The 22,694-nt window shown below is 37.9% G+C and overlaps 1 protein-coding gene and 1 long non-coding RNA gene across 2 annotated transcripts in view; one reads left to right on the plus strand and one right to left on the minus strand.

Moving 5' to 3' along the window:
* CLVS2 (clavesin 2) overlaps positions 1–20,444 on the plus strand; it is a 60,214-nt gene extending 39,770 nt beyond the window's left edge. Inside the window, exons 3-5 of the mRNA XM_027633874.1 lie at positions 3,608–3,718; positions 6,693–6,913; positions 12,078–20,444. Of these exons, the coding sequence (XP_027489675.1) occupies positions 3,608–3,718; positions 6,693–6,913; positions 12,078–12,165 (420 nt within the window). The 3' untranslated portion in view covers positions 12,166–20,444. The remainder of the gene's footprint in view (positions 1–3,607; positions 3,719–6,692; positions 6,914–12,077) is intronic.
* Positions 2,789–6,761, minus strand: LOC113942785. Its single transcript, XR_003526051.1, has 3 exons — positions 6,675–6,761; positions 5,816–5,981; positions 2,789–2,976 (listed from the first exon to the last, which is right to left on the minus strand). It is a non-coding gene; the product is annotated as an uncharacterized LOC113942785 (long non-coding RNA).
* Positions 20,445–22,694: the final 2,250 nt, after the last annotated feature.

Raw genomic sequence — 22,694 nt, forward strand, 5'->3', positions numbered from 1 at the left:
CACTGTGTATATATAATTAGTTCTTTTTAGTGGATTGGTAATACCCCATCAGATTTATTACTTTTCTAGTCAGAAGCACAGCTTACTTCATGGCTGATCTCCATTTCTTACTGTTTTCTGGCAAGGGATTCCTTTTATTTAGAATTCATGTGATTCATGGGTTACAGGCTCTTCTGTTGAAATACAGTATGTCTGCAGAGGCAGTTGTGACTGCCACCATGCTTGTAACCTAGTCTACATAAAATCCCACAAGAATCAATGATTTGAAAGAAATTCCTACCTGCTGTTGGTGTAGGATGGCCATCTGTCTGGCAAATCCCCATGTGGAAGTCGGATGCATCTGAGAAGAAACCGAAAACCTTCTGACACCTGTTTCTTCAGCAGATGTAGTTGCTTACTGTGCTTTTTTTATTTTCTCACCAGGTGCTTTTGAGATTGACCTTTAGATCTACTTTCAACAGCTTTTGCATTCTAGTCCCAGCACAGTGTACAATGGAGGATCATTCTGACGAAATCACCCTTTCTTTTTTTTGGCACAAGTTTTGGGGGTACCTAATCACACTTTAGGAAGTGCTCCTGAATCTGGGCACCTCAGTTCAGTCACGGGAGCTGATAAATACCCAACTTCTTTAGTTCCAGGAAATACCTTAAGAATTTCTGAAAAACACTCAAACTGGCTTTTAAAATCAAGTGACAGGTTCTATTTGAGGATCATTCCACATATATTCATGATCCCCCATGTAAATGGTTTCCAAGATGCAGGAAAAAAAAGTAGAAGTGTCAAAGTGGTCCTTTCTAAAGATAGTCCTTTTGTCTACTGGAAATTTTATATCTTTATAAAGTTGCAGAGCATTCTGAGCCCACATTACAAATACAAATATCTTTGGCATTCTACTCTGAATCTGTGTATGTACATGTCTACCTACTGAGATCTTCTTATTCATAAATTATCCTCAGTTTCTTTGTGACTCTCAGCTCTACTGAGACTTCTGTACCTCTAGTGTGTGCTCTTTTGTGCATGGTACACAGCATGGAGCAACAGACTTCCTTGCTGGAGCAGAAGCCATGATAATCCAAATAAACACAACCTTCTGTAGATGAATTGTATCTCCTGTAACTAAAGGTTAAGGTGTCATCTAGTGATTTATCCTTAATGAATTTGTTGGATCACTGTGATAGGTACATAATTTACTACCTTTTGTACATCATAGGTTGTGTTCTCAAAATGGTATTTACAATACTGAACAGGATGAATTACGTGTCCAATTATCAACCATCCTGTTTGACAGTCACTGCTGACAGGAATTGGGCATTTAGCAAAATGAGGCTTCTACAGCAATCTTTCAATAGGATTATTTCAAGGCTGTTGTTAATCAAACATTTCTGGAGAAAAACTGCAACATAGACTGTTGATTGCATTGACTGTTGTGCTATGACCAGCCAGATGTGAGTGGTGTGTGTTATAGTTGTTATCCTCCCTGTAAATTATTGTCAAGACATTGCCTCCTTGATGGAAAATCCAGCAAGTTATTGCAATTTGAAGGCAAGTGGCATCCTGATATAAAGAGCCTCTGGCTTAGGTGTCCCTGTCAGTATGTGAAAGGAACCTTTGAGAGCAGTAAGTGACCTCTTCAGATTTCATTATTCCCACAGGTCTGAACACATTTGCAGAAGTAAAGAGGTTCTGCTAGTGTGCAGGCATGTGTACTTTTTCAAAGTATATTCTTATCTAGAAACATTTCATGAAAGATTTCCTGTTGGAATCTGAAACTCGGATATCAGCAGAAAAGGATTATGTAGCAGGCTGTGGACGGCAGGAGCTTGGAGAAACTCCTTACTCTGAGGAGCCTCATTACAAGACTCGTTTGATTGTCCTGCCTCTTCAGCAAGATATGGAAAGACTTTGTGATGGTGTTGTCAGACCATGTAGAAACCCCTTTGTTCTCTTCCCCCCATGTGGTCCTAGCTAAGGGAAAATGTTAACTACTTGTGTAACTGTAGCAGAAAATTTGTAATCCTCTAGTTAGCATAATCTATCCCCTAGTTAGCATAACCCATCCTCCTCATTAACATATCCTGCCCCCAAGACCCTTAAATTGTGAAACGCATGTTCAATAAATATTCCAGTTTTTACCTCCAAATTGGGATCGATTAGTTATTGACCCCCACGATTTCCTTTCTACAGGTTCTACCTTCTTTATCTGACAGTTCTTGATTGGCTCTTTAGCTTGTAATATTTTTCTTGGCCATATTGTTGGTGTGTGCTGTTATGATCCTAAAACGGTATGCTTCAAATGGTGTTTTGCGGTTTGTATCTTGGCTGCTGGAGGCTTCTGTATGGCCTACTGTCTTGTCTCCAGAGAAGGCAAAATAGGTCTATTGGCACAAAGGGCCTCGTCTGACCATTTGATTGCCTCCTTTTGAGCCTCTGATCCCACTGACCTGAAGCTGCCCTTACTGCATCCACACAGGAGGAGGAGCAGGAAGAGGTGTGGCTGGGAAGCATGTCCTTTTTTGTACCTGTATTGTTAAATGGGAATTGCTGCTGCTGTGAGGAACCTGGTTTTGATCTAAGTGACTACCATGGCTGCCTATAGTGGGCCACCTGTTGAATTAGGGTTCAAATGAAAGCCATTAATTTAGTAAGTCTGTATACCTAAGAGAAGGTTCCTCACTGAGAAGGTTCTGACATAGCCCATGAAAAGGAGACATGCATCAGCTTCTCCTGTTTACACTTCTTTTCTCCTTCTTCAGTGGTGTAGCTCCAGGCAACATAGGAGACGGCAGCAGCTTATTGCATTGTTTGTGCATATGATCAAGCAGGCAAAGACAAAATGAGGACACACGATGAATTTGGCAATAGTATTCCAGGACAGAGTGGCTGGCCTTCTTAAACTGCCAAACCTTCTCTGGCATATTCTCTTGACTTAGAAATTGAAAATGCATATCAGGGAGTTATCTGTTCCTTGTGATTTTCTGCAAGAAAAAAGAAAAATCATTGCTTCAATACAGATATGCTATCCTTACATTTAAGTTCCCAGAAGGCCCCTGACTATGTGACAAGAATTACTGTCATGGATATTGCATAACGTTTTATGCATAATGTTTAATGCAGCCTCAGTTTTATGAAATATGGATAATATTGGAGCCATTTTGGATAGTAGCTTAGATTTACACTTTCTTTTAAGGTGGAAACAAGGGACATTTTTAGTGCTTTTCAATGACATAGAAGAGTTGAGATTGTTACTATTAAAAATTAATAAAACCCATAGAAGTGGAAAAGAGAAAAATATATTGCATAGATGGATTATGGGCAAATCATAAATGTTAAAGCATTTCTGGAGGTTAGAAATGCTATACCTTTATTCGAATACCATAACTATCTCAACACACTTCCTCACTACTCTGTCCAGGGTGTTTTGCTTCTTGGCTGGAAGGCTGGAGCTCAGTTTAGAGGATATAATTTTGAATAATCCTTCTTCTTGTTAAAGTGTTATTATTAAAATGAAAACATTTAGAAAAAAACAAAAAGATACTTGATGTCGATGCATGTGCAACATATGTTAAGAGTCAGCTGACTTGTATGTATTTGTTTTGTGATTTACAGGACAGCTTTCCAGCTCGATTTGGAGGAATACATTTCGTCAATCAGCCATGGTATATCCATGCCCTCTACACAGTTATACGACCTTTTCTAAAGGAGAAGACACGAAAAAGGGTATTCCTCTGTTTAATTGTCCATTTCCTGGCAGTTGTCATCAGCAGACACATCATACTCTTAACAGTGTAGATATACAGGAGATATCAGCTTGCTATTCTGTGTTGTAAAGAGTACCTTCAGCTGTTTTAGAAACTTATACAGCATTATCCTTTAAGGACACAGTCACACAGTGCACTTAAACATATTTTAAAATGCAAGCACATGCTTTCTCCTGGGTGTTATATAAAATTATTGCCAACATTAGAGATTCTATTAAGATTGTATTCAATTCCATTATATTTAATTTCTGTTAAAATTATTTGTGTCTTTCTTTTAAAAACAGTGACTAGAGAATCCTTTCCTTGTGTGATTTCCTTGACATTAGCATGAGCTAAAATACCCAGCTGGTATATAGTAGCTTGCAAATACTAATTTGGATGAAAGCAATAAAAGGAAATTTGTGTGCATGCGTCTGTGCATAAGCATGAGCAGTCTCTGAGACGTTGCTGAATTTGCAGCATTTGCATCAGTGCAATTAAATTAGAGTTGGTGGTGATAGCATATGATATTATTTCTGTAACAGGAAATTTGTCATTCAGAAAAAACATAATCAACATCATGTACAAAGCTACTACAAAGAATATGATGTTTTTGGGTTTTTTTATGGAATCAGCTCTCTAAGCAGCTCTGTATTTTCTGTCCTCAAACACAATCTACAAGGCCACAATCATCCTTAGTGTTTAGCTGTTTCTTATTAACAGATTATGCTTGAGAGGCCTCTGGTGTTCACAGGTTTTGAACTATAGATCACAAAGCCTTTTATGTAATATCTGTTATAAATATGCAAATGAAACCCCATTTTGAAGGATTCAGTTGCACTCTGTTGACTACAGCTTCAGCAAAGAACACTGTAGTGCCAGATATGTTTGAAGCCTTTTTAACTCAAGTGCTATGTATACATAACTAGGGAGTAAAGTGCAGCTTTTTGGGTGTGTTACAACATTAATATTAAGTGACAAGGCAGTTGGACATGGGTGCTTATCAGTTAGCATCTATATTTTTATTTAGACACCTGAATCAATGGCATATATTTTCAGAAGCGCTGATTTTTTACCACTGTTTTTTGTCAATACTGAATACCTATAAAAAGTAGTCAGATGATTAGATATTGATTTACAGTTCAAAATTTAGTGTCAAAATGTGAAAGTTATGACCAGCACATAAAATTTAAAATCAGCTTTAAAAAAAAATATTATTAGATCCAGAACAAATGATTGTGAAAAAAAAAACAAGCCCAAGAGAACTGTCTTTAGATTTTTAAAATCAGGCTCATTATTTATCTGTTGTCTTTATCTTGAATTATTTTGTATTTTCTTAACATCTGGTAGATTGGCAACTGATAGCTATATTCAGATAAATGCTGTACTAGGCATGTATAAAAATAATTGCTAAGAGACGAAGCATTCAGCTGAAAAGACACCATAAAATAAATTACTTTCACCATTCATATATGTTCTTTCACAGAAAGATTAAATTCCTTTCTGAGATGGGAGAAAATTACTCGGTTTGCATGGTCATATTAATTTTCCTGTGTCCACAGCTGACTGGAAGATGGGCTGCGCTAAGCAATGCAAGACAAACATATATTTGGTCTTTGACTTTCTGCCTTTTGAATTTAACTCTTGATAAATTGTGCTAAGGATATAGCTGTCCAGAGAAGTGCCTGCAAGGTGAAGTGAAATGTGAATTGGTAGCGGTTGATGTCTTGTGTGCACATCCCTGCCTGCCCAGTGGGGACCAAGAGGCAGGAGACAGCTGTTAGGAGGCAACATCCTACTTTCCCTTCTTGGCTGCTTCTGTTAGTCATTTAAAAAGGGTCCAGCACTGCCTTTCCTGCTGTTCAGTTTTATGAACACTTTCTGGCAGGGCACTGATGAGTGCCAGCTGGGACTTTCTTAGGCATTGTCCAGGAAAAATTTGGGGATGGCATGGACCAGTGAGCAGAACAAATGAGGTGAGCTTATTCTGGACATGAAAGGAATTCAGCCATATGGATGTGAGCTGTGCCATGGCACTTGCTCTTAGTCCCAAAGGGTGAATCTTGGTCTGACTTACGCATTAGTCCTGAAATAGTTGCTGTGAGCTGTCTGTGTAGCCGTACCGAAAAGCAGGCATTTCTTCCCAGTGGAAAGTCTACAGGTTTCTAGTGTCTGTGGCAGAAGGCTGCTCAAATCCAGAAATACTCTGTTGCTAGTGCTCGTAGGTCACACATTCCAGATCTCTGAGGAGAAACAATAAACATAAACATAAGTATTCATATACATATATTTCATATTGATATGCAGATATATAAATGTAAAGTACATATGAATATCAGTCTACCAAAACATTGATGGAAAATATCAAATAATCCATCAACTATTCCCTCATTGTTGTCACAGGAATTATTTTACTGTTATTACTTCATGTTTCGCAAGTATAAATGACAGTTACTAGTATGACTAAATTAAGGAAGAAAATCTTTCCAGTAGTGTTATCATTACACTGCATGCTTTATCATATTTATAGAACTCATGGCTGGATGCTGAAAGTCAATATATATTCCTTGATGTATATGGTGAATATTGTTTTTATTAATTATTTATGTTCTTAACTATTCACTTGAATTAATTCACAGAATTAGGGAGAGCAAATTACAAGAGATAGGCAGTCTATCTATCTAATCTGTCCGTCTAGCTACTAGACATCAGTTCTTACCCTCCTTAAGTCCCTTGCCCTGCAAACGTTTTAAGTCATTTATGCTTTAATCACTTTGAAGATTTATGAACATAGTATGGCCAGAGATGATATGTGCCTTCCTCCCCCACCTCTGTTGGCCCAATACAACCAGAATATTGAAACCGTACAGTATCCTCTAATAATGATGATGTCATTTGGGCTTGGATGATTTTTTGTGATACCCCTTTGTTTTTACCTGCATGTATACATACAGATATTCCTACATGGTAATAACCTCAACAGCCTGCATCAGCTAATACACCCTGAGATCCTGCCTTCAGAGTTTGGAGGAATGTTGCCCCCCTATGACATGGGGACATGGGCAAGAACACTGCTTGACCATGAATACGATGATGACAGTGAATGCAATGCAGACTCCTACAACACTCCTGCAAAGGATACAGAAAAGGACCTCTCTCCTAAATCCATGAAAAGGTGAGTTAAAGGTACTGTGGTCTTCTAGTTTTGCTATAAGATTAACATTTGCCTTCCTCCTCTTTTGTGAAGCTGCATGTTGTTCCCTCAGGCTATTATATACGAGGTCTGTTCTTTTTTTTTCACTTTTTTAAGAAGATCAGTGTTGATTAGAGACCATGACCTTGATTATTACCCATGTGAGTTGTGAACTCAGTGCAGCTGATTATTTTGTGCTGCCATATAGGTCGTATATGCAGTACTGAGTTTAGAATAAGCTCAGCCCCCTGTCCCAGCCTACAGTACTTATTAGAGAAACAGTGCTAGGTGGAGTGAGCCTTGGTGCAGAGGGTAAATTGGGGCCTATTATCCATCTGGGTGGTGAAAATAGCTCTTATCTTCCTCCATCTCATAGCCCAGTGCCTTGTATCCACCAACCTGTAGGTGCCAGGACATTTACAGCATCTTAACTGTCAATCACAGTGACTGCACACAACATGAGAAAATGTACTGAGGAGAACCAGGACAAAAATCAGTGCCAGTTGTTATACTCAAGTCTGGTAAACATTCTGGTGTTCTGATATTCTTCTCTTTGAGAAGGTACAGTATAATTGCTTGCTGCGTTTTACCATTCAAGATAAAGTATAGGAAGAGGTTAGTTACCTCTCCAGTAACTATGGAAACAGTGAGGTTATTCACTTTAGAGGGGTGAACCTGATCCAACCTTGCCAGAGGAGTAGAAGAGAAAAGGTGATATTACAATTGTGATAGAAAAGGTTGAGCAGGGAAGCAAAAGTCAGAGTGCAACTCATAAGGAGTAGGCCTAGCAATGGATCAGAAGAGAGCAAACAGGGCAGAAAACAATATAGAAAGTCATTAAGTCAGAATATGCTACGCTGGGAACCCAGTTTTAGGAGATGGCATGTGATGCAAAAGGGAAAGAAGTTCTGGAAGCAGATCAAACAGGATAAAACATTTTGAAATTCCTCAGCCAGGAAGATAATTTTGGATGGAAAATGTTGCATAGACTGAGAAGAACAGTGTGGTTTTAAAGGGGGATATTTTTGTGGAAACAGAGAGGAGATAACATGAGATTGCCATAGGAATAAAAAAAAGAAAAAAAACCAGTGAAGTTTAAGGATTTTGTGTGGAAAAAACCTACGGTGCATTGAAAGTGGGAAGTAGCAAGAAACTGATAGGAATGAGCTAGGATAAGGAGAAGTTAAGAAAGGTTCTGAAGCTGTATGACAAAGATGTAATTAACACAGTTAATGGAGAAAATGGGACAAGGGAAAAGAGCCAGGGGAAGGGGAAAGGTGAACAATACACTTGAATATGATTTGCTTGTAATACAAGAATTATGAGACAATAGAGAAGCTGTCTTTGACAGAAGAGTGGAATTAAAGAACTGAAATGCAGAAGTTTTACTGTTGTAAAATGAAGTCACAAGAGTAAATAACTTCATCCAAGGGTGCAACAAAAAAAAGAATATGAGAAGGTCTGTCACAAGTTCCTTTGGAGAAGACCCCTTGGAGCAGTTTTTCAGGTTATTCTGGGCAAGCACATTGCTAAACAGAAAATCAGTGAGTTGACCAGATTCTTCATTCTTTCTGAAATAATTTTTATTCTCATTTAACTTGTGCTTGAAAAACCTTTCATACAGAATTACACTTCAGTGTAACCTTCAAATTGACATTCTTTCAGTCTGGATGAGCTGACACAGTAGGTTACCTACTGCAGAAAAATAAGCATGTTGAAATCTGTGTCTACATAATATTAAGCTGAAATTTCTTCGCCTTCTTTGCATTCTTTCTCAGTTAGCATGCCTCCAGCACCTGCTGCGTTGCATATAAAAAATACTAAGTAGACTTACTGTGCTAGTGCCAAGTAGTAAGATGGACAGAAAGTCCTAGAACTTTGGTATATTAAATGCACAAATTGTGTAAAATACTAATAGAAAAATTAAGATAAAATAGATAAACTATTTCATTAAAATTAAATTTAACTTGAGTTCGGCACCTGATGTGTTTTCTCTCTCAGTTTGAAACCACAGTCAGTATGGTATGTTAGTGCAGAATAAGATTTTTAACATATAAAAACCATGACAGTAAGTCAGTGAAAAGTGCTGAACTTAGAGCAAATTTCATAAGTGTCTGGCAGATCTCCAACAATCACCTTCTTTAATTTGGCTTGCCATTTTAAAATTAGTTTACTACTCTGAAACAATGTTCTTCTTAAACCAAAATCCTACTGAGAATTCATTTCTTTCTTACTCATTTTTACCCCATAATATATTTTTTACCCCACTAACATTACTCCAGATCTTCTTGAAGTTTTGGTGAATTGGATGACCTCACCTTGAAAGGAAAGTTGATTGTGGGGAGTGTCACTGAAAACCAGAAAAAAAGCTCTCCAACCAATTTTCTAGATTAGAAAGCTGACATTACTTTATAAACAGTGCTGGGTACGTGGGGATTGCTCCTCAAAGCATGCATCTGCAGCAACCTAATAGACATGGGTATATTCATGCAACTAATATATATTAGTCACATTTTTATTGCACATTCATTACATTTCCTGAATAAATGCATATATGCTAATTATTTCTGTGGACTTATTTGGCTATGGTTTCAGATCTTCTAGTGAATCTTTTCTCCTTGAGAGTATCTCAAATATGTGACCAGGTCATAATGTACTTCTCTTATCATTCTTTGCTCTAACACACAATCCTTGTTCTCAAAACTAAGACATCTGCTAGTATATATTAACCAATGATATAGGTAAATAAGGAAGCAATAGCTGGCATAAGACTATTAGTCACAGATGTAGAGATCAAACACTGTTTACTAAAGTTAAAAGGATTTTCCAACATCTTCCCCCACTGCTGCATAGACTCCTTTCTTAAAAAATATAACTTGTTTGGTAACAGGAGGGTGGTAGAGATAAGGAGGAATGAATCCCATCTGTAGCACAGACCTCTGGGGAGAACATGTTGATATCAAGTGGCACCATTACAGCTGTTTCAGCAGTCAGGTTTAGCTTGTGGCTGTGCTCGCCTATGGCTGTCATGGCTGATGCACCCAGCTGGAAACTGCATCCTCTTCTCACCTAACCCTACAAGGCAAATGTCTCTGTTGATAAACTGCAGAGTATCTGTGGTTTGATTCCTCACCTCTGCAATGGGACTTTGTAGTACAACTCTGCCCTGCTTTGTTTTCCTAGAATTTATTCAGTAATGTTTTTAAAGTTATTTGGGAGCTATAGATAGAATAGGGGTACTATAGACTTACACAAATTTTTTTTTCCTTTTACATACATTCATTTGTGAATTACTGTGGAATGGAATGAAACTTCAGTAAGTTTCTATTTAAAACTGAATGAAAACTATTTCTTCTTCAAGGCATTTAGGCACCTGAGCTTACAAACCATAGATCAGGGTTTGTGTAGTTCAATTTTCACACCTGCCGTGGCATTGGGGATTTTGGAGTCCCTGGGAATTTATGGCCAAAGCTCCCTTACTGGGAATTTGAGACCAGGTTTGCAACCATTCCAGTTCCCCTTCAGTTCTCCGGATGGGAAGTGGAAACCCTGGCTGCTCAGTCATTGGCAGTTGAGGAAAAGGCTCAGTTTTATTACTTATATTCAGTTGGCAATCCTTTGAAATTAATATGCTTCCACAGCAATTTTTATCATGATGAACTGGATTTTCCATGAGTGCAGCTTCCCACCAGCAAATTTTCAATCAGCTTTGCATCGGCACGGTACATTGTGAAGATTTTAAAAAAGCATTTTGAATTCAGTGGTTTCGTTTTCTGCCTGAGGAAGTCACTAGTGTTCAGGATGAGTGTTATTGTACAGTTTTAATTAAAATTTTTTAAATTACGCTTATCACAAGAGAGACTGTCATATTTTAAAACTAATTTTCTTGATTTTAGCATTAGTAGGAGAATGTGATAAATATTATTAGAAAATATCCTTGTTTTTAAACCTAGGCTTTAGATATTTTTTTTTAGATTTTTTTTCTTGTGTTTTTGTAAGCTTTCTTCAGGGTCTTTGAGAAAGTCAGATTGTCTCCTGCTATCAGCCTCATTTGTTGGTTTAATTGATGATGCCAGTTTATAAGAGTGGAGGATTGACTCCGTATGTTTATCTTAGGAGAGTTTAGAATTGATAAAGGTTTTTCTCTGCACTGTAGCTCTCCAAATGGGCAAATTTGTAGCAATGCTGCAGGCGCAGTGTGCTTCCACTGATCTAAAATAGATGCCTGCATTGTAGAGCTGTATACATGCTCTTTAGCCATCTCAAATCTTCTTTACAGAAAGGAAGAGAAATGGGAATTTCCTGCATGAGATTCATCTCACTGAAGGAAACATTTGACAAGAGTTGCTTTTACTGTACCCCGGAAGTGATTCTGATTTTTGACAAACTGAGACATAGCTGATGTGAGACCCCATCTTAACACTTCAGACTTTGTTTCTAATGGAGCATTTTGACTTTGCTGGAGGCTGGGTTTTCTTCTTTGTCTGTCACGTATGGCTGTTGCAGGGTACCAGCTATGCTTCTATGCTGGACCTAGAGAAATTTTACAATCATCACTGAATTTGCCCTTATCATCCTTCCCTGCCCTGTTTAGTTGAGTGGGTGAGTTTGACAAATTTGTCCACCGCTCCAGAAATACTGCTAGCCATGGCAGTATTCCCTAGAGTTGACTTAGTATCTTGCACTGTTGAATTTAAGTGCTATTCAGAAAAGGAGCAACTTGTGCTTCCAGCTAACACATCCCACTAGCTGCAGTGTACCATTACCCAGCTGGGTGGCTTCTTTACCAGTCCGGTGCCATATACCTTCTGGAGAGAGGCTCAGTACTTAAGTCAGTACAAAGAATAGCTTAGTTTGCTCTTCTGTGCTGAGGATTCACCCTGCTTCACAATTTCACTGAAGAAGACAAGATCCGCTTTATTCCACCTTTTGCTTCTATATTCACAAATCAGCACAGAGCCCTTTAAATCCATGTTATCCCTCCATGAGCGTATTTCCTGACCATTTGCAGTGATTAGGTGCTTGGGTAATGCTATACCATTATTTTTAAGCCCTGACAGACATTAAAATAAACAAAAGAAAGCTGAGGTTTACCCTCATTTGTTGTGATCCAGAAATGTCAAATAAACATGTTGTCCCTCTGCAGGTCTCAGTCAGTTGTGGATCCTGGGGTGCTGAAACGCATGGATAAGAATGAGGAAGAAAACATGCAGCCTTTGCTTTCACTTGACTAACAGTTTTTGAGCATTGGACATGAACTGAGGTGGAAGGCACTGCCTCTCAGCAACAAGCAAACCACTGGGAGTGTAACAGCTGGAATCCTATTTACTTATGTTAATGTAGCATAATGGCAACAGGTTTTACTATTCTGCCTGAATTCTGGATGCCCTTGGGTGAAACAGAAGAGGAGAAAAAAAGAAAATAAAAGGAAATGAAAAAAAAAAAGAGGAAACAATAATTTATTCTGTAAGTGCCAACTTGTTTGTAAATACAATATAATCCTCAAATTTGACTCTGTAAGTTATGGCAAACAAGTGCTATGGAAATGAGTGACTATTAAATATGTCAGTGAAGTGCACCATAAAAAGAGAAGAAAACATGTGTTCTCTCTTACACACACACACACACAGAGAATACATACTGGACAAAGAAAAATATCAAAGCCAATTAAATGTTGTCCTTCTAATAGGAAGCCAATGAGCACATTGACTACTGTTTTTTTTTTCTGCCATGCTCGTGTAACTGTGCAAAGATAAAGAGGGAATATAAGAACTTGGGAGATTCTGATGAATGTTTCCTAACTCTAGGAATTGGTTTCCCAAATAATGTTGTGATTTAGGATTGTGATACAGCAAAAACCATGTAACATCGTGAAAAAGATAACAGATGAACTAGAACCAACACTTTGATAGCTTTGTTGTTTAGCTATGTTGTATGGACCTCTGAGGTTTCTTCCTTAACTTTTCATTTACGCAAGTAACCTGGTTTGTTACCGTAATCTGGGTGTTGTAATTTGGGACACATTGGAGTTACTTCTCTTGCATTTTGGGTGCATGTCAACAATTTTTCCAGAACTCTGTTCTGCCTTAGAACGAGACATTAGTCCTCCAAATACAGTGTGATAACCAGTATCTGAAAGTAAAGCCTGGCAGCAGAGGTTAAAAGTCAATAACTGAATCCTGTGTACTGGGAGACTGGATACATATATATATTTTTACCAATCTCTGACAAGCATACAAGGTGACATTGTTAGATAAGTATATTTCATTGAAGGTTTATACAAGAAATACCTATTCAATGTACTTAGATATATTATATTGTATATTGAGACAATGTCATTATTAATATAGTAAAACTTACCGTAGAACAACAGCATCCCACTCCAAGCAAGGATTAATATGAATAAGTTGTAGTCAAACATCTCAGCCTATGTGTTTAGGACACCTTTGTTTTTGTTGTAGTGTAACTGTATATATTGAACATGTGCCATAATAGAGAAATACATTTTACCTCAAAAGGGCAACAGGTTTCACTAGGGATTGGGTAAATCAGCTGAAATGCATGGACTGTGTCATCTTTGTGTGCTGGTTAATGTGTATGCAGCCCATGGTAAGCTGAGGCAAGAATGTAGTTTCTTATTAGGACTTTACAGTCAGAGTGGGAAGACACACAGGATGCCCAGCAAGGCATCTGAATAGTTAGAGGTATTATAAGAGCATGTTCAGGCAGTGCAAGGATTAGTTAAGGAAACACTGACAGTGGAGGTGGTAGCTCACAGCAACCCTGCCTCCCAAGCACCGGAGTTTAAAGAATTTCTTCAATTACTTCAGTGATTACTGAAGTTTCAAAGTCACTGGTTGTAGGTTACCTCTCCTTGCCCAGCATGATTAAAAAACTGTAAGATTTAGTAGGCTGATATGAGTTAAGAACAGACAGTGAAATCTTGACAGGGTGTCATCTAGAGTTTAGCTGTAACTCCTGTGGTGGCAACTTTGCATTTCTCAGGGCTTGAGACAGCCCTGACTCTTCCAGCATCACCCTTGATTAGCCCAGACAACACACAGATAAAGCTTTCCTACTTTGCAGTTCGTTAGCAACGCTGATAAATAGTGTATGCCCTAACATGCCATCACATTGCAGGAACTTGTCTGAACAAGTTATTGCCTTTCTGCTCTCCTAATTCTATTTTCATGATACGTGTTATGAAATGCAAAGAGAAAAGATACGGAGCCTGAATGTCTTATCAGTCTGTCCTACAAGTTGTCAGTACTAGAAAGTGTTGTAATACTACTTCTATGGTTTGAGAGACTTGAAAAAATGATCAATCCTTATATACTATTTTGTTCAGTCCTGTTTTTCTCATTCCTTGTAACATCATGCTGGATAAGTGAGATGTGCATCCAGGATTTGCAAAAGTGCCATATTTGAATGTATGCTGTATATGCCCACACTTCTGGTTAGTAGAATAGCATATTGTCATTGATCTGATTTTTAAATCCTTATCAGATAAAACTATAACATCAGTAGAAGTTTTATCCTTTTAAGGGCTTCAGGATTTAGTCAGTATTCCACATGTATGCAAACTGTGACTCAGTGGTGATCAATATCTTCATGAATCCTTTTAGAAACATGGGCTAGACTTTGGTGTGAGACAGCAGAATGCTGGTTTCAGAGTACAGCAGCTGTTTGGTCAGAAATTGCAATTCTGCTCCACTGTATGGAGCTTAAAATTTGGTTTGAAGCTTATAAATTTGTTTTCTTTGTGAATCCTTTATTTATGCACTTAAATGTAATTTATGTAATATTTTCTCATGCCTGATTTCAACTTCAAGTTAATGAGTATTATTACGTTCTTTCCAGAAAATACAAGTAGGATATATTATAATTTTGTGTAACTGGGACCTCATCTTTCACCGTGAACAAAATTCCTTTTCCAATGAGGTTCTCTCTGTTAAAGAGTTGGGCTACAGGTCTTCTTGGCCGCAGCTTTTATTTCACTGAAGCAAATTCTGACAGTGGTAATTGCAGTTGTGACTTTGGATAAAATATGAAAATGGGTAAGAAAAATAAATATACTTTACGCATTGTCAGTATTCTTTGAAGGCATTTCTCTTTTACACATCAGGGTACATAAAGGGTAGATTTTCTTGTAGAAAATCTTTATAGGTAGGTCAATTTTTATTAGATTAAATTTGGACTGAAAACTTTTTCCAATGTTTGTTATCATAGAAATTGCTGTCTAATTTTTATAGCAGAATTGAAGTGCTAAAAATAGAATTCAAATGCTTGGGAGTATTCCTCTTAATTTCTTACCTTTGTTGTGTATTGGGTAGAATAAAACCTTTTTGTAATTATGCATGCTGATATGCATATAAAAAAATATCCTGCAATATGAGGAACTTAGTGGGAAAACTGGATACACTTGTCCAAGTAACTATGCCAAAAAAAAAAAAAAAAGAGGAGAAAAAAAAGTGTAAAAATTTATAGTTTTGGGCCTTTGATAAGATCTAAAAGTATTGCCTTACATGATGTCTTTTCCAGGAAATAAATGTTAAAAAATATATGGAAAAGTTATGGAAACTTCCATGCCCAAAACTTTCCTCTTGTAAAGAGATGTCAATAGTCTGTTGGCTTTATAGAGACAGGTAATCAGACCCACTAAGCTCCAACAACTACACAGAATCCCAATAGCTATTCACTGTAAAATAGTTTGAGATGTCTTTACAGAAATGTAAATTTACTGTATAGCGTATTTAAAAAGATGTTTTGCACTCTACAAACATGCTATGCCTAGTCACAAAAGATATTTGTAGAGGCATATGTAAATTGAACACATAATTAAAGAAAATAGGCATAAAAGGGACCTCAAGAGGTCATTGATCTGTGGAGGAGTAGATTCACTTTAATGTCACTCTCAAAGAATTGTTTTAACTCAGTACCTTGCATGGAATGCTCTTTGTATTATTTAATCACAGTCACAGCAAAGCCTAAGCACATCACCTGACAAAACTGTAACCTGACAGTATTCACACCTTTTATTATTTTCCTGTTCTGTTTTGGAAATTAAAGTTTGTCAAACATCATAAGAACTACCATTTAGAATTACTTGGAAAACACTTTGGAATAAGCTTTGATCATATCCCTGTTATTATATTGTTTCTGTTATTATTGATGTATGTATTTGTCAAGCTTTTTGATAAAGTTATATTTGAAAGAGGATACAAGAGAGGAAAAAAAATCAATCAGGCTTCAGGATTTTGTTTAGAATATTAAAATGTGATTTTGGGGGGATGTTAATATTGGTTTTGATAATTTTTAATTGCCTATGGAGAAAGTTCTGCTGAGCTATCAACAGCATTGGGTACCAGGACAAATTTGGAAGATAAATATCATTGTGAAAGACAAGAGCAAAGGAGCTGTACTGAAAGAACAATCAAATGACTGGCTGTATCAGGTCCTTCTAAAGGAAGGTATTTTGCAAGTAGCTTACAAGCATGGTGCTGAGAATAGTACTTTTGTCAACAAACGTAAAAGCACACTAAGAAATTGAGAAAATAACAGTTATCGCACTTTCTCAGGTAGCAAAACAGAAACACAGCAAGTTAGAGACATTTCTCAATGAAAGACGTTCCCATTGTTTTTCTATACGGCAAAGATGTAATCTCTCAGTCTGGTTTTAACTGCAGGAGAGAAAATAATGTGTCCCTATTTTGTGTAAGAATGTCTGGTTGTTGATTCATTCATGCTTACATCGTTTAGAATGCTTTACCATGAGACCTTTGCAAACTGGGGATGATCTTTCCTGTGGCTTTAAATCTGAATTAACATTTTGCTGAGGAAATGGCAAAAAGGGAGCATGTCCCCCACATGAAATGCCTTTCTTCTCTTTTTAATTGTTGGGGGGGAAAGTAATTTAGTCTGAAGACTACCCAAAGGAAATCGTGGCTCCTCGGTAAAGAATTCTGAACTTGGCCAGGGATGAAACAGGATACTTGTTTCTCATTAACTATACAGGGAACATCAGCATTTTATTTAGAGGCATGCTCAAGTGACCACAAATGAAAGTACAAGCCAGGTAGATAGGAATCCCACATCCTGTATTGCCTTGTAACTCGGAATGATCTTGTGTCAAGGGTCTCTATTTTGTAGATTGACTTGGACATTCCCTTCAGTCTCCATTTCAGCTTTCAGTTGTGTGGGAATTTTTTTCCTATCAGCTTTTGGGATCTTAATTTGTTTCCTTCATGTGGGTCTGTTGGCACAAAATGGTATTGACCCCTGTTGGATTGCACAATTTGCAAAGTGATTTTGTTGTTAAGAAATAACAAGTTGTGCAATGCTGGGCAGTGGTGAAGTTCAAACATGGGTCACAAGCTCCCAGTACTTTGTCACTCCTTCTCCAGTGTTTTGTGTGTGTGTAAACTGCTCTGATTGATGTGTGTTAGCTCTTGCATTATGTTAATTTAAAAAGAGAGAAAACAGAGAAGTTTCTGCAGTGAGTTCAAAATCTGAATTGGTGGTATCACTGTGGAATCCAGAAGGAGGAGGAGCATTGCACATAGGCAAAATGAAGAGCTCTCCAAGGAAAAATGCTGGTAATTCCTTATGGTACACATGTTTTGTTAAAACATGGCCAAAGGATTTTGTCTACAAGGGTCGGTAGTCAACCAGAACTGTTCTTTCTGCATCAGTTAGCATCAGTCATTTACAGTGAATCTTCTCTATTGTAGGTGTGACAAAGCTTCCTTTTGGTGTTAGCAGAGAATTCACTTCCAGAGAATTGACATATCTGACAATTTGAAGCAGACAAATGGCAGGGGTTAATTAGGATTTGTGTTTGATATGGAAATGCTGCTGTGATTCCTTAAAGAGGCTGTCACATCATCAACAACACACAGCAGTACCTAAAGGCAGGCATCTCAAATCAGATCCCTTGGTTAATAAAGATTTAAGGGGAGAAAAAAGCAAGGGAAGAGACAATAGAGGATGATAAAACACAATCATTAAAATAAAAAAACAGAAGCAGGCCAGCAGTGAAAAGGTGTATGAATGGGAAAGATAGTGTGATAGAACTTGTATTAACACTTCCAAGAAATGAATCAGTAGCCTATTGTGTGTCCACCCTCTACATTATGAACAGAGTTTCCGTTTCTTACATGGTCCACCATGTATGGCCATGATGGAGTTCCCTGAATCTTTAAAAAATGTTTGAGTTACTGTGTGAAATGGCAGGTGCTATAGCTGAGCTTATGAACATGGTTTAATGAATCAGTGCACACCACCAGAGCCTCACTTGGAGATGGGCCCCAGAAGTATATGAAATGCTGTATCCTGCTTGGCTGAAAAAATCGTGGAGGGAGAGAAGGAAAGGAACCCCATGGCTGTAAGGAAAGGTGGCAGGCCTATGGAGAAAACAACACTGTGAAGTTGGAGTGAACTGATTGACCATTTTAATGGTAAGGGAGGCTTTCACTTGCTCGGTAATATAAGAGAGGACTTAGAAACCCCATGACACATCTGTCAGCAGAAAGGAGAGATAACATATTTCTCTCCCACAGAAGCCCAGTTACGATATTTTTAAACCTGGTGCATATGGTAGACCTGAACTGCCTCTGCTGCTGCCGATTCCACAGTGACTGCCAGGATATGGGTATCATGTAGCATGCAGGAGCTGGAAAGCTAGTGTTCACCAACCTGTCCATAGGAACAGAAGGGAGGAATATATTCTTCAAGTCCCTGCTGCAGAGAAAATTTTGTGGGAGAATTCAGCACTTGCTTGCATTAAAGCCTGTCTTGCCTTGACATCAGTATCAGCGCCTACTCTGTGTGGAAAGCTGTAAGTGGTGTGGGAATCTCCCCCACAGACCTCGGTGTCTCGTGCTAATTATGCAGCCTTCAAGCTATAGCTGGTGATCTGTGTCCTGTGTCTTTAAACAGTGCTGATGGTGATGTTAATTGTAGCCATTAGTCACTCAGAGTGAAGATGATTTAAAGGAAACTGACAACTTTAAGCATTACACTTAATGCCTAAGAATATTAAATTGGTGATTGTTACAAATAATGCCTAAGATTATGATAACTTCAAGGGTTTCAGGGTTTGGTTCAGATTTAGTGTATAATCACTCTTCCTTAAATATGATTTTCCCTGATGTTTATGTGCATCTTTGATGCATCAATAGCAGAATGAATTAAATAGTAGAAAATGTGATTCTAAAACTACAAATATATTCAGAGGGGCACATATAGAATACCTGACATTATTTAAAAAATTGTTTGCAGTTAACTAGTGTTCAACTTGAGAATAATGGCTCTTCTAAATCATTTGATTCTCTAGCTCTTTCACCCTGTGGACTGTTGTGTGAAATGTGTTCTACAAAACATTTCCAGCTCTTCATCCCTTCTCCTACCCTCAACAACATGCTGTCTGCTGTATGTACTTTATTCTAGGAATAACTGAAGAAAACTATAAAAAAAACCCCCAACACATTTATAATCTGCAGACTAGATCTTGAGGACCAGTATTTTAAATATTTCCCTTGTTCAAATCTCTGGTAACAGCATGAAATGGAAAATGAGAGCAAAGGCCGATTTCATCATAGAGGAATATAAAGAGTCTGGTTAGGGATCTGCACATGTGTAGATAGAAAGTCCTCTGAGATAGCTCTTGTGATGTAAGATGTTACCTTTCCTGGACTGTTGTCACTCTTCAGGTAGATCCTACTGCCCCAAAATTTAAGCAATAGCAGATTATAGAAGTATGCCTGTCCCAATGAAGGCTGTGCACAAATCATGCTAACTGTTGATTCTACACTCATGCAAGTGCAAAAGCACTCACATAGTCTATTAATACAACTCTGTTATGAGAATAATGATTAATAGATAGTCATGGCGACATTTAAAATTGCTAAATTGGCAGTCTGTGCCTTAAGGCTCTTGTGATCTGTCGTACTTGCATAAAAGTAATGACTGAATAATTTTTTGGGTTGGTTTGTTTGTTTTGCATGCAACAATCTACTCTGGAGCCTTATGGAAAATACTATAGCACCAAATCAAAATTCAAAACTAAATAACAGGAATAGTTTGCAAACAGTGCTTGTATCCTCAGGATAAAATTCGTTTGTTTGGTTCTCAGTTTAGTACTGTTAGGACTCAGGGGGTCTGAGATTTGTAAAGCCAGGACAAGTTTATTAATCATGTTCTTTCTCTGTAAAGTTTCAATAACTACTCTCTTTTCACAAATTGTTGTCAGTTTAAATTTTATTCTTGGACCAAGTGAAATGGTTACTTTTGGTCTGTTGTGTTCCAACCTAAAATCTGAAGATAAAGCAACTTTGTGAAACATGTCACTCTTTATATTGTGTATTTAAATATCATCAGTTCTCTGTGATCAATAGGCTGCTTTGGAGAGTACTACTACTTTAAATCATCATTGGTTATTGAGGAAGAATGACATCCTGTTAAATAAAATATGACCAAATGAAAATTAAAATACATATATATTTTTGTGTTTGTACATGGGAGTGTTCGTGTGTCTTCCTTGTGCTCATATGTATATGGAAGACATTTTACTTCGATGAACTGCACTTGATTTTTATATGAGCATTGAAAGAAAAATAACTGAGTGGTATGTCAGCATGTAAGTCTAGTAATCCTGAATAATGTCTCTTTTCAACCAGCAGTAAGTTTTAGAGAGCTAACATATTTCACATTTACAGTACTGTTGTGAAATTTCACTTCTTGGAAGTGACCTCTCAGATCAAGATCATGCAGATATGCAACACAAGAAAGGCTCATTTCCCCCTCAAAGATATTTCCTAATCTCCTACCTCTTAACTTCATCTTTACTGTGTTCCTTAGCATCATCTCATGTTTATTGACTTTTTTTTTGATGCCACATAAGGGAGAAGTGATATTAGCTCTGCACAGAGATGTCCCTTTCTTCAGGAAAACATTTCTGTTCTCAGGAGAGAATAACCAGAGTAGGACAGAACAGACTATGTGACATTGAAGGAGTATCTGCAGAATGACCACATTTCATTCTAGATTTTGTTTTTTTCATGGGAGGGGGGGACCCAGTAAATGATAGTCATGTGTTAATGTGCTTCTTTAATGTCCTTTTTGTAGTATGCCTTACTTTAGACACGAGGACACTTATTTACATCTTCTGTACATTTTACATATCTTACCTTTAGTTTACACAGATTAAGCTGCAGTAGCTTCCTGTTTCACACATAATCTCAGTGGTATATGCAGATACATTTCTAAGGCCAACACTGCAAGGTATAGTTTCCAAAGAAGTAAAAATTTTCCAATCGACATGTTGAAAAAATATCAATGGTATCTTAGCTAGTCCTTCATCTCCCAGGCGCTGTGTTGTTGTACACAGTATATAAGCCATTGCTGCACAAGGGTACATTTCATCATTACAGCTATAAAAAGATATATGTCAATACAACTCTGTGCTCCCTTTAAGATCCCTACAATATTTAGTTATAACCACTATTCATTTGTATGTTGCCAGGCTGCTTTTCCCTGAAAACGGTGTGATCCCAATATGTACATGTGTGCGTGCCTGTGTATGTGTGTATGACTGTTTGTTTCACCCCATCTCCCATCTTGGACCCCTTTCACTAATGTCAGCTTTCTTCATGGAAAAGACAGAGGCCTCAAAACTCGCATCTGTGTTGACATGTGCCAGCACCTTGTGACGTACTCAGCTTGCCTGGCCCTGATATGGAAGCTGGCTGGAGCATCCTGCAGTTCACATGTGACTCCTGCACCTTCAGTTCCTACCAGATGAGACTAGGATTTGGGCTGGAGGATGGGGGAAAGAGTACCAGACCTGCCTTTGTCCTGAGGGAACTGGGTAGCAATAGGGACCTACACAAGGGCTATACAGACAGTTTATACATGTAGTACCATAAAAGTAGGTGGGCAGAAGAATGCTTTTTGCTCCCTAATGGTGAACAGAGCGAGCCCTTGCTGCCAGGCACCAGTGTTTCTGTACAGGCAGGAGTTCATACACAACTTCCAACCAAAAGAATGATGTCAGTGTAACTGCCATTGGTGTAGTGGCATGGTCAGGAGGACGTGCAGGAGTGGGGGGGGGGGCTCATCTTTGGAAGTAACTACCTATCATGCTACCACAGCTTTGGTGCAGCCTACAATAGCACTGTAATGGTGAAGGTTACAGGAATGAATAGTGAAACTGGGAGCTGTGCTAATAATTTCAATAGTACCGACAGTGTTTACATAAATCTCTGAAGTGTCTATGGAGCACAATATAAACACAGTAAGTTTTCAGAAAACTGAAAGCTCTGGGCCAGTAGCAAAAAAGTATTTTTTGTTATTGCCTTCCTGCATCTTGGCAGTGCTGGTTTCATTCTCATAAGATGAGTAGTGGGGGGAAATAGCCCTTGGCCTTCTAGACTTACAAATGGTTGGCTAGTCAAAAACCCTTGCAGTACCTGAACCCTGACCAACAGCATCTGTTCCCCTCTGGATAGATTACCAGACTGTCAAGAAATCTTCTTCCCATCATCCATCAGTTAACTGTTGAAAACTGTGGAGATTAGCAATTAAGAAAGTGTCTATGTAGAAAAAATATGTCACAGTGGTCAAAATGGAGAATTTGTTTCTTTTACACAATCATTCACTTCTATTCAGATATATAACTTTCCAACTTTTGTCTTTTGTGAAAAATTTAACAGAATCACAGAACCACAGAATATGCTGAGTTGGAAGGGACCCACAAGGATTATCA

The sequence above is a fragment of the Corapipo altera genome, unplaced genomic scaffold, assembly GCF_003945725.1.
Source record: "Corapipo altera isolate COAL_440 unplaced genomic scaffold, ASM394572v1 2b, whole genome shotgun sequence".
Taxonomy (NCBI): Eukaryota; Metazoa; Chordata; class Aves; order Passeriformes; family Pipridae; genus Corapipo; species Corapipo altera.